The 12761-nt window shown below is 38.6% G+C and overlaps 2 protein-coding genes across 3 annotated transcripts in view; both read left to right on the top strand.

Moving 5' to 3' along the window:
* Positions 1–268: 268 nt before the first annotated feature.
* LOC127422608 (gastrula zinc finger protein XlCGF57.1-like) lies at positions 269–5955 on the top strand. Its single transcript, XM_051666323.1, has 3 exons — positions 269–474; positions 930–1172; positions 1477–5955. Exons 2-3 carry the CDS (start codon positions 1079–1081, stop codon positions 2637–2639), a joined length of 1257 nt encoding a protein of 418 aa, XP_051522283.1. The 5' UTR covers positions 269–474; positions 930–1078; the 3' UTR covers positions 2640–5955.
* A 4366-nt stretch (positions 5956–10321) lies between these two features.
* The window catches only part of LOC127422617 (oocyte zinc finger protein XlCOF19-like), a 63246-nt gene continuing 60806 nt past the window's right edge, over positions 10322–12761 (top strand). Inside the window, exon 1 of one of the 2 annotated variants that reach the window (XR_007894200.1) lies at positions 10322–10482. The gene's annotated coding sequence lies outside the window, so the exon portion shown is untranslated. The remainder of the gene's footprint in view (positions 10483–12761) is intronic. The other variant, XM_051666345.1, reaches the window with a different exon arrangement.

The following is a 12761-nucleotide window of genomic DNA, read 5'->3' as shown; positions in this document are numbered from 1 at the left end:
TACAACAGTCTCTAGTGTGTTTGTGTATGTGTGTGCGCTTGTCTTTGGAGTGCGGGGTTTGAAAAGAGGGGGCGTGGCTAAATCAATGGCTTGTCAGGTGGAAGTTCCTGAACAGCTAAAATCGCTTGCAGCACCTTTAAGTCCTTTTTTTCCCTTTCTATAAATTCTCGTTCCCACCCAGTAGGTGGCGATATGCACGAACAATGCGAGCCGCCAAAATCAAAAGAAGAAGATTGTGAAAGTGGAGATTTATAATCATTTCTCAACCAAACGTCGCTTCAGAAGACATGGATTAAACCACTGGAATCATATTGATTACATTTATGCTGCCTTTATATACTTTTTGGACCTTCAAAGGTCTGGTCACCATTCACCTGCATTATATGGACCTACTGAGCTGAGATATTCTACTTAAAGTCGTCGTTTGTGTTCAGCAGAAGAAAGAAATTCGTACACATCTGGGATGACATGAGGGTGAGTAAATGATGAGAGAAGTTTTATTTTGGGGTGAATTATTCCTTTAAATGTGCTTAATGAGACATCACCATAATGAATTAGGTGACAACAGGGAACAACAGCTTAAAATAACAGAGGCAAACAGTTTCATGTATGAATGAAACAAAACAGACAGTCATTTGTTGGTTAGGTTGGAATAAAATCTGTATACTTTTAATAGTATGTTTATTCATACTCTTATTAATTTTAAAATGTATTTATTTTTAACACTTTGCCGTTATTTATTTGTAGTTTCTTCACAAATAAGCATTTCTTTATCCATATGTTAATGTTGGGGCTTTCATTCAAAGTATGTACTTAAGTTCATGTAAGAATATAAAATACAGAAATAAATGTTAAAAAATATTAAAATTGTGAGAATTCAATTGAGATAATGGACAGAATATTTAAAGTTATTTTTTTTATTTTGGTAGATCTCGTCCTTTGGGGCTCCGACACCATTCGCTCCTTCATTGAAGCCACTCCCACAACAATTCACCAATAAATACTGTGAATATTCCCATCATCCTGCAAGAGAAGTTCTTCAGACCAGCAGGAAGAACTGAAATCTGTGTGATATACTATGGTGAAGATGGAGTTTGTTAAAGAAGAGAGAGAAGACATGAGTTATCCAGAATCATCCAGAATAAAACATGAAGATACTGAGGAACAAATAGGTTGGTGTCCATTCTTGAATCTTCATTATTGACTGCTGAGGAACATTAATGTTACAAAACTTCACCAGATTTAGTGTCTGTAGTTAGAAAATCAGAGGAACTGTGAAATAACAGACAATAGAGCAACAGATCATAAGATTTTATTGCAGTTGTCTTCCTGATTGAGAATGACTGAATTAACCTTCTAAGATCATCAGATACTTACCCTGATACTTCACCTTCTGCTGTTAAATCAGGATTTACTTTTATTTTTACATTTGTCCCTCATGAATTGATTTTTGATCATTTAATATGTTTATTTTAGATCTGATTGAAGTGGAAGAGGAGAGTCATGAACTGAATGAAGTGGAGGAGAAACATCATAACTTCAAAACAGAAGAAAATGATTTTAGCTGCTCACAGACTGAAATGAATTCCTCACAAGAGAGACCTCAAAAAACAGAAGCTGAAAACTCTTTCACCTGCCCTCAGTGTGGAAAGACTTTCAAACGTAAAGTTAACCTTAAGAAGCATTCAAAAATTCACACTGGAGAGAAACCTCACACATGTCATCAGTGTGAAAAGACATTCACACGTAAAGACCACCTTCAGATGCATTTAAGAATTCACACCGGAGAGAAGCCTCACACATGTCAGCAGTGTGGAAAGAGATTCACATTTAAATCTAATTTTAAACAACACTTGAAAATTCACACCGGAGAGAAACCTTACACCTGCCCTCAGTGTGGAAAGAGTTTCATTGGTAAAACGTATCTCAATTATCATATTGGCTGTCACTCAAGTGAAAAGCCATTTAACTGCGATCAGTGCGGTAAACACTTTTCGAGATCATCTCTTCTAAAAACACACCTGAAAATTCATACAAATGAGAGGCCTCACTTGTGTTCTTTTTGTGGAAATAGTTTTTCACGACTGGAAACTTTGAAAGATCATCAGAAAAGACACGCTGGTGTGAGAGATCATATATGCTCTGAGTGTGAGAAGAGCTTCACTACAGCCAGCCAACTGAAAAGGCACCAGAGGATTCACACTGGAGAGAAACCTTACAAGTGCCAACAGTGTGGAAAAAGTTTTGCATGTAAAAGTAATCTTCAGAAGCACTTGAGAATTCACACTGGAGTGAAGCCTTACATGTGCCTTCAATGTGGAAAGAATTTTGCACGTAAAAGTAATCTTAAGAAGCACTTGAGAATTCACAGTGGAGAGAAACCTTTCACATGTCAGCAGTGTGGAAAGAGTTACAGATTTCAATCACAACTTAATAGACACATGAGAATTCACACTGGAGAGAAGCCGTACACTTGCCCTCAGTGTGGAAAGAGTTTCACTGATAAAACATCTCTCAAATCCCATATTAACGATCACTCTGGTGAAAGACCATTTAACTGCGATCAGTGCGGTAAACATTTTACAACAATGTCACTTCTAAAAACACACCTGAAAATTCATACAAAAGAGAAGACTTAAGGACAATTTATACTAATGCGTCAAACCTACACCGTAGGCTCATAGCTTTTATAGTTCTGCGTTGGTGTTTCTGCGAGTACAGAACCAAGTGCTAGTCTTAGGATATTGAGAGAAAATGCCTTCATTTCTAAAATAACTATACATTTCATAAATAAAGGCAAATGCAATTTGTGGACTCAAAAGTATTTATCTTCATCAAGGTACTGTATGTAGGCCTTTGTAGGTATTTAAACCTTCAATGTCAAAGTGAAAGTAAAATGTAATCTTTTTTTTTTTTATTATTATTAAAGAATTATAAAAAATGAATTAGTAAAATACCTGGTTTAGATAAGTGATCAGCCCCCTAAGAGTAACCATTACAAACTTGCTCAGGTACAACCAGTCACCTTTCAGATCACATACCTGGCTAATTGGCCCCCACCTGACATCAATTATAGTTGTTTTTAATTACTTCAGAATAAAACGTATAGGTTACCATGGTACTCCCGGTTCCCTGAAAGGGGGGAACGAGACATTACGTCGATGACGACGGTAGGAGTTGCTCCTGAGAGCCCCGATCTCACTGAATAGTTTTCCATCACGCTAATTTCATTGGCAGATGTCTTTGGAAGTACCGCCTCCTATGCTCGGTGAGCATATATAAGGCGGGCCAAAAGATAGGCTCCTCAGGACATTTGACTAAAGAGGCGAGAGGATCTCTAAAAACCTTTTCAGCATCAATCAATGTTGTGGCAAGGCTACGTAATGTCAGGGAACAGGGGCACGGTAACCTAGACGTTCCCTTTCAAGTTGTTCACTCGACGTTATGTCGATGATGACGGTAGGAATCCCAATAGCACAGTGCCGTAATACTGATTTGGCTGCGCTTGCTACCCAAAAAAGTGGTTGGAAGTTCATAGAAAAACAGGTTCCACACCTAAAGCCCCGTTCACACTGTCAGCGATTTTGTTGCTAGATGTAACTAGTCTCTGTATTTTTTGTCGCTAGTGGGCGTTCCTACTGCTGTCGCTCTAACAATATTGGTTGGCTGTACAACTGGCCATAGCTTCAGAAAATCTGATCACAGATGAGCTAGATTGCCATTAAAACAAATATATCATTCTTTTTTGACAAGGAATAATTTGTTTTGCCTCTAATAATGAACATTCTGTCTGTCTGAACATGCTTTTATATAAACTACAGCTGTGCTCAATGCATCCTGTCATGAACAAGACAAACAATCTTTTAATGTATGCAATAAACTCACTAACAATGTCAACAATTTCTGATACATTATCCAATTTGATAAGAAATCAGTTTACTTGCCACTAAAAATGAGCATTCTAGACGGGAAAGTGTTATAAACTGCAGCAAAACTCAATGCATTTTATCAACATAAAGATCTTTCAATATATCAGTTAAACTCAAACAGAATGCAGACAATTTCTGACACGGTTTTCCACACATCACTGTTTTATTATATTCATGTAAGTTGTTACAGAAACATGATATAGAACAGTGAAATCGATGACAACAACAACTCCTCCGTCTTTCCTGCACTCATCTCCATTATCTCACAGGAGATAGATGACGTGAGTTTCACTGTCTTTTCTCATTGGCAGTCGCTGCGTGATATCGCTCTGTATTTGCATCAAGTTGAACTTTTCTCAACATTGTCTTGTCATTTGACACGCCCACATCCTGTCGCCAATGGTTGCTGTCACTCGTGATGCCAGAAGTCGCCATCTCTCATTGAAAATGAATGGTCTCCTGTCGCTTGCAGAGACAAAATCGGTGATAGTGTGAACGGCTTAAGTGGGGAAGATCCCGGGACAGTGAGTGACAAATTGTGACACTGAATAAAACATTACATACAGTTGAATTCAGAGGTTTACATACACTTAGGTTGAAGTCATTAAAACTCATTTTTTAACCACTCCACAGATTCATATTAGCAAACTATAGTTTTAGCAAACGTTTAGGACATCTACTTTGTGCATGACACGAGTAATTTTTCCAACAATTATTTACAGACCAATTGTTTCACTTTTAATTGACTATATCCAATTCCAGTTTACATACACTAAGTTAACTGTGCCTTTAAGCAGCTTGGAAAATGATGTCAAGCCTTTAGGCAATTAGTCAGATAGCTTCTGATAGGCTAATTTGCTAATTGGAGTCAATTGGAGGTGTAGCTGTGGATGTATTTTAAGGCCTACCTTCAAACTCAGTGCCTCTTTGCTTGACATCATGGGAAAATCAAAAGAAATCAGTCAAGACCTCAGAAAAAAACAATTGTGGACCTCCACAGTTCTGCTCCAATCTTGGGAGCAATTTCCAAACACCCTAAGGTACCACGTTCATCTGTACAAACAATAGTATGCAAGTATAAACACCATGTGACTACACAGCCATCATACCACTCAGGAAGGAGATGCATTCTGTCTCCTAGAGATGAACGTAGTTTGGTGCAAAAAGTGCAGATCAATCCCAGAACAACAGCAAAGGACCTTGTGAAGATGCTGGAGGAAACCGGTAGACAAGTATCTATATCCACAGTAAAACAAGTCCTATATCATCATAACCTGAAAGGCTGCTCAGCAAGGAAGAAGCCACTGCTCCAAAACTGCCATAAAAAAAGCCAGACTACACTTTGCAAGTGCTCATGGGGACAAAGATCTTTTTGGAGAAATGTCCTCTGGTCAGATAAAACAAAAATTGAACTGTTTGGCCATAATGACCATTGTTATGTTTGGAGAAAAAAGGGTGAGGCTTACAAGCCGAAGAACACCATCCCAGCCGTGAAGCATGGGGGTGGCAGCATCATGTTGTGGCGGTGCTTTGCTGCAGGAGGGACTGGTGCACTTCACAAAATAGATGGCATCATGAGGAAGGAAAATGATGTGGATATATTTAAGCAAAATCTCAAGACATAGCCAGGAAGTTAAAGTTTGGTCGCAAATGGGTCTTCCAAATGGACAATAACCCCAAGCATACCTCCAAAGATGTGGCAAAATGGCTTAAGGACAACAAAGTCAAGGTACTGGAGTGGCCATCACAAAGCCCTGACCTCAATCTGATAGAACATTTGTGGGCAGAACTGAAAAAGTGTGTGAGAGCAAGGAGGCCGACAAACTTGACCGGTTACACCAGTTCTGTCTGGAGGAATGGAACAAAATTCCAGCAACTTATTGTAAGAAGTTTGTGGAAGGCTACCCAAAATGTTTGACCCAAGTTAAACAATTTAAAGGCAATGCTAACAAAATGTATGTAAACTTCTGACCCACTGGGAATGTGATGAAAGTAATAAAAGCTGAAATAAATCATTCTCTCTACTATTATTCTGACATTTCACATTTTTAAAATAGTGATCCTAACTGACCTAAGACAGGGAATGTTTTCTATGATTAAATGTGAGGAATTATGAAAAAATGAGTTTAAATGTATTTGGCGTAAGGTGTATGTAAACTTCTGACTTCAACTGAGAGAGAGAGAGAGGGAGAGGGGGAGGGGGAGGGGGAGGGGGAGGGGGGGGGGGGGGTCAGGGCAGTGGTGGCTCAGTAGTTAAGGCTCTGGGTTACTGATCAGAAGGTCAGGGGTTCAAGCCCCAGCACCACCAAGATGCCACTGTTGGGCCCTTGAGCAAGGCCCTTGACCCTATCTGCTCCAGGGGTGCTGTCTCATGGCTGACCCTGCACTCTGACCCCAGCTGGGATAGGTGAAAAAAAGAATTTCACTGTATATGTGCAAATGTTAATGTGTGAAAAATGAATTTAATTATATATCTTACCTGAAAGGAGGCAAGATAATAGTCCAAGGGTAGCCAGTTTTCTCCCCAGAACTCACGTCATGTAGCGGTTATAGCAGGGGCACCCAAAATTGGGGAGCAATTAAGTTGATAAGAAAAGGCTCGCCCGTGGGAGAGCATTTTCAAATATAAGAGACAGGAAGAGAAACCATCCTGTGTGGAATCTAGGAATAAATCACTAGTTAAGTGATTACAATTTCTGTTTTGCCATGGAGGAAAACAGCTAAGGAATTAATAAAAGGGCTCACCCATGGGGGAGCCGTAAGATAATTCCTCTAACATGTAAACTAGGAATTAATATCCCTAGATTAAGAGACATACCATAGCTTTAAATAGAAGGAAAAGAGCTGAGGTGATAGTCAAGTGCTCACCCAAAGGGGAGCACATTTTGATTGACAGATAGGAAGAGAATTCTTCCTTAGTGCAATCTAAGAACAGAGATGTTCACAAGTCTTTCATATGAAGTCAAGTCTGAAGTGTTTAAGCTGGAGTCCGAGTCAAGTCTCGAGTCTTTTATAGGGTATATACACCGATCAGCCACAACATTAAAACCACCTGCCTAATATTGTATAGGTCCCCCTCGTGCCGCCAAAAGAGCGCCAACCCTCATCACTGTTGCTCTCGTGCCCTATCATGAACTCGCACAGGAGATTAACGGTCAGTGAACATTTTCACTAAATAATACATTAGATTTCAGTTTGTTTCTCACCAAATCTTATCGTATGCCTTCATAACAATCATGAGTCTCATGGAAAAATTTTATAGACTTCTGAATTTTACTTTTGCATTCTTTTGAAATTTGAAGATGTATTCACCATAAACTGCCATTGTATGACATCACTGAGCGCACATTTTTTTCAAAAATAAAGAAAGTCATATAGGGTTATAACAACACAGGGGTGAGTAAACAATGACTGAATTTTCATTTTTAAGTGAACTATCCCTTCAATAGAAATAGTCATTTTTGTCGCTCTGTATTTTTCACTCACTAATTTGTTCTCAGATCTCAGTCAAGTGTGATGTGTGCAAGTTCTTGCTTAAAAAGGGTACATTCATCTTATTTGTGACTGTAAAAAATAAATTAACTCTTAAATCATAAGGCAACTTGCTGCACAGCTTTTTTGAGTTCACTCAACTTAAAGCAAATTCGTTGTACCAACTTAATAATTAAAGGCTATTTTCACCCAAACATGAAAATTCCTGATCATTTACTCACCCTCATGCCATCCCAGATGTGTATGACTTTCTTTCTTCTGCAGAACACAAACGAAGATTTTTAGAAGATAATCTCAGCTCTCTAGCTCCATACAAGACAAGTGAATGGTGACCAAAACTTTGAAGGTCCAAAGTAGGGCTTCAGCTAACGATTATACTAATACTCAACATATCTAATGATTACTGGATCGATTATTTGACTATTCGGGCGATTAATGCAATGATTAATCAGCTCTTAACTGACTATTCAGCTTGTGCCTCGAGTTAAGAGGTTGTATTAAACTTACTGAAAAATAAATAAATTAAAAAGAGGACGAAAGCATCTTTTAAAAATACCAATAAATGACCTTCACTAAATTACAGCAAAAAAAATACTTGATTATTTCTATTAAAAATACTTTCAATTAAGTTTAATTGAGTAAAAAAATCACTGCAAAAAAATACAATTGTTATTGAGTGTTTTTGTCTAAAAAATCCTTAAAACAAGATTCGGTTTCAGAGAATATATTTTGAATATAAGTGTATTTTTTCACTTGTTTATCTGTCTGCAAGTGCAGTAAAGACAAAATACACTTATATTTAAGATTATAATTAACATTCTCCGAAAAATATTTTTTATATCTTCTGCAGTATACAAGTAAATATACCTTGTTTTAAAGGAGTTTTAGGTATTTATATTGGAAAACAAGCCAAAAAAGACTAATTAGAAACATATTTTGTTGCAATGTAAAATGGGCTAAGACTACCCTTTTTGTGCACTTGATATTGATACATCTTTAACTTACAAAAAACAAACTCTCTCTTCTTAATAGAGGTGCGTAGCGCTGTATATTATGATTCAACTCGTCGCGAGCCATCACATTATCATCTGAAGTCACCAAACTCTTTCGCGCTGTTTTTCCACACAGCTCAAAAAAGCAGCTCTGACCGCACAGAGAAATGCCAGTTTCGGAGTTTGTGCTTTTTTACATTACCTGCTTATTATTTGAACTTTAATAAAGGATGCATTGGGGGGCCTGGGTAGCTCAGCGAGTATTGACTCTGACTACCACCTCTGGAGTCGCGAGTTCAAATCCAGGGAGTGCTGAGTGACTCCAGCCAGGCCTCCTATGCAACCAAATTGGCCCAGTTGCTAGGGAGGGTTGCTAACATCCTCGTGGTCGTGATTAGGGTTTCTCGCTCTCAGTGGGGCGTGTGGTAAGTTGTGTGTGGATCGTGGAGAGTAGCATGAGTCTCTGCGGTGTCATGCACAATGAGCCACGTGATAAGATGCGCAGACTGACGTCTCAGAAGTGGAGGCAACTGAGACTTGTCCTCCGCCACCCGGATTGAGGTGAGTAACAGCGCCACCACAAGGACCTATAGAGTAGTGGGAATTGAGCATTCCAAATTGGGAGAAAAGGGGATATAAATAAATAAAAATAAAGGATGCATTAAATATATAGCGCTGGAGTGTTTCCTTTAAACGCTCTGACATGCAAGTTTTGCTCCAGTGTGTTGCCATTTCAAGACAACACTGCTCCTGTGTTTACTTATTTTGTATTTTCGTATAATTTCCTCATATTTTGCTATCAACATCACCTTGAGCTGTTTGAGAAGTTTTGAGTGCATCTGGACTGTTTGTGCTGCTCTCGCACGCCATCATTAGAGTTTCATTTGATCTCATGTTAAGTTAAACGAGATCAAATGACTATTCGACAATGAAAATGTTTGTCGACGTTGTCGATAATGTCGACTAATCGTTTCAGCCCTAGTCCAAAGAGCACATAAAGACAGCATAAAAGTGATCCAAAACCACCCCAGTGGTCAAATCCATGCCTTCAGAAGCAATACTATAGGTGTGGGTGGGAAACAGTTCAATATTTAAGTCCTTTTTACTATCAATCTCCACTTTCACTTCTTTAATTTTTATTTTATCGATTCACATTCTTCATGCATATCGCCACCTACTGGGCAGGGAGGAGAGTTTATAGTAAAAAAGGACTTAAATCTGTTTCTCACCCACACCAATCATATCGCTTCTGAAGACATGGGCTGTGTCCGAAATCGTCCACTCGGCAATGAGTGCTCTATAACAGCAAGGAGTGAATTAAATGATTCAGTAAATTCGGACGCTGATGTATCCACCGGTGAACTAACCCTTTAACACTACTGAAACCTTTCAACCGAATCTTTTGTTGCTAACCAGTGCTTCGGAGCATGTCAAACTGACCAAGTCACGTGATTTTAGCAAACAAAGCTTCGTTACGTCACACAGTTTCGAAAATGTTCAGCTATGTTCACACAGGCAGAAAATCATTATTTTATTTTTATTTTTTTTTTACTATCTGACTCAAATCAGTGTACATTTTTGTTGTCTGAACAGGACAAAAACACATAAAATCTGAGCCTATTTCAAACCACATTTGTAAGGTGGTTTGAAATCTGATTAGAAAACTTGTTTTATAATGAGAGTTTTTTTTTTTTTTGCATGTGATTTTTAGAGACTAAAAGACTGCTGTGGTAAAGTTATTTATGTCATACCATAGCTATGCGGTCTCATTTGTTTTTCAAAACTCAGTTGAGTTGTGATATGTGCTAGTTCTTGCTTGAATAGGTTATATTAACATCATTTATATCTGTCTTATAAGCAAGGCAGCTTGCAAAACGTGTACCATGCAGGTCACATTTTATACTGAATCTTAATACTTATTATTTGTTATAAAACAGCGAGTTCCGGTCTTCGATTCTGATTGGACGAGAGGACGCTTTTATGGGCGTTTCCCAAACTGCATATTTGTGCCTTTGAAGAGGACTGCATGCGGGAAGGCGACGCCAGTCGAAGTATCGTTCTAAACGAAAGTAAGAAAATATTATTTATTTATTTCACGAAGGAGCTTCAGCAAGACAGTTAGCAAGGGGTACATTCATACAGCAATGCCATGCTCCCTTCAGAGTGCACACTTCAAGAGCTCTGTCCTTCATAGTGAGTAGGGTATAGGGATGATCACTTTCGATTGGAATTCGCCCTTTTTGCGTCAATCCGTTTCTTTGTTTTTGTCACTCAAGATCAAATGATTCGTACCTACGGCTGATATACGAAACAACACTCTTGCTTGTGTTGACTTTGATATTTCTTACATATAAAACAGCTTTTATGTGTTTTGCTTACGATATGATACAGTCTTCTGATCAAGTCAGTCCACTCGGCGGCATCTTGTTGTAAACAAGTGGCATACAAGTGCAGCTCCAATCTACTGGAATGGGGAAAGACAGAAATCTCCAAAACTGTTGGTCAAGATTACGATCAAATAACATATTTCAAATAATCAGTCAAATCTGACTACACTGTTATTATAAATTGTGCTGCTTTTCCTCCGATTACGCAAAAAAACCCAATTTTCCTGGCTTGTATAGCTAAAGCGCATGCGTGTTCTCGAGTTGATTGACAGGCGATGTCTGTATCTAAAAGTTGATTGGCTGTTTTACCTGTAAGGCGGGACTTCCTTTCTACATCTGTTGACCGTTGGACGTTTCCAATTTCTCCTATTCATTTAAGTGGCCTGTCTCTGCTAAATAGTCTCAAAAAAGCTCCTAGATCACTTATAATTTCCCACATCTAATGTTGTATGTAGTTTTTTTGTCTACTGAAATTTTTTGAAAAGACATTCAATGTTTTGTCTGCAGAATGATCCAAAAACACATAAAACAACTTGTACAACCCATAGACCTTAATCACAGAAGCGCCATCTTTGATTTAATTTTAATGGGAATGAAAACGAGGCTGTGAGGGATAGACTTAAGGCCGAAACATACTTCACGCATGTACGCGAATGCAGACGTGAGCGCTTGGCTTATGCGCGGTCCCATTGTACGTACTTTATGTGTGCTTTTGCGTTGCTCTTGCAGTTACAAACCTCACACCACAAGGGGGCAGTGGAGGTTTTTTTAGGCGCCACGATACCGAATCACGAAAATTTGACTCTGTGGTCTGTAGTTTTATGAAGTCAAAAAGCCATCCCAACATATCCAAAATGACTGGGTATCAATAGCTAGTTGCAGCATCTCCGCTGTGGACGCCTTTCCATTTCTTTCTGACTTGGACAGATTGGTCCCGTAGTTGTTTCCATTTTCTCTATACAGTGTCGTTATCAGAATTTAGGGAAGCTGTAATTTCTTGCCAAGCATTTTCAATCGCTGTTTTATGCGAATGGAGAGGGGACGAGGGGTAGAAAATATGTTTGGATAATCTAACTTGTTCGGCAAGGCTCTCCTCAAATTGCTGCTCCGCCATGACTGTTGTTGACTGAACATCCGCTCTAGCGCCCCTTGCGGCAACGCAGAGAATGCAGCGTGTACCTGCGTTGGGTTATGAATTGAGCGCCGACACATTTCACTATGCCACAACGCGTGGAATCGAGCTTACATAGCAAGGTGCATTTGCATTCACATACTTGCATGAAGTATGTTTGGGCCTTTAAAGTCTCTTCAATGGCTCACATGGTATTAAGCTGTAAAAAGCTCCTAGATCACATCTGATTTAACACAACTCATGTTGGCTGGAGTGTTTTTTTTTGTCTACTGAATGATCTTGGAAAGATGTTTTTTCAATGTTTTGTCCACGGAAGGATCAAAAATCACGTTTTTGCAGTACAGCACATTGAAGAGACTGTACATCTATCCCTCACAGCCTCGTTGTCATTCCCGCCAAAAATCAATGGTGTTGCTTCTGTGAATAAGGTCTATTTGTGTTGAGAGACGTGACATTTTAACATAAAATTTCCGCATCATTTGGGGCTGATTTGAGTTTAAACCAGCAAAAATTCAACCAGCGTAGAGATCAGATCGTTTTGAAAATATTCCCCATTTTGTTTACTATTATAATGATTAAGGTTATTTTCCTTCACTAAATACCTCAGTCAGCATAAATGCCACTTAATAAAAGCCTAATATTGAGACATGTGGTGTTGATGTTTTTAGGTGATTTAGTCTCTTGTATGCCAATATTGGTTTTCAAATGCCTAATCAACTTAGACAGAAACGATAACAGGTTTTTTTAAAAGATATCAAATGGTGATCATTTCATATGGTGGTATACTGCTGTTTGCTTGTTAATACCAATTAAAGGGACCTTTAAAAAT

The sequence above is a fragment of the Myxocyprinus asiaticus genome, chromosome 31 (genome assembly GCF_019703515.2).
Source record: "Myxocyprinus asiaticus isolate MX2 ecotype Aquarium Trade chromosome 31, UBuf_Myxa_2, whole genome shotgun sequence".
NCBI classification, from domain to species: Eukaryota; Metazoa; Chordata; class Actinopteri; order Cypriniformes; family Catostomidae; genus Myxocyprinus; species Myxocyprinus asiaticus.
This window is presented reverse-complemented; position numbering and strand designations above follow the sequence as displayed.

What these genes read in the sequence shown, in the direction of transcription:
- LOC127422608 (XM_051666323.1), top strand. Translation starts at nt 1,079, where the DNA reads ATGGTGAAGATGGAGTTTGTTAAAGAAGAGAGAGAAGACATGAGTTAT. An exon ending in AGATACTGAGGAACAAATAG is followed by an intron (nt 1,173 to 1,476) that starts GTTGGTGTCCAT and finishes TGTTTATTTTAG; the next exon opens with ATCTGATTGAAGTGGAAGAG.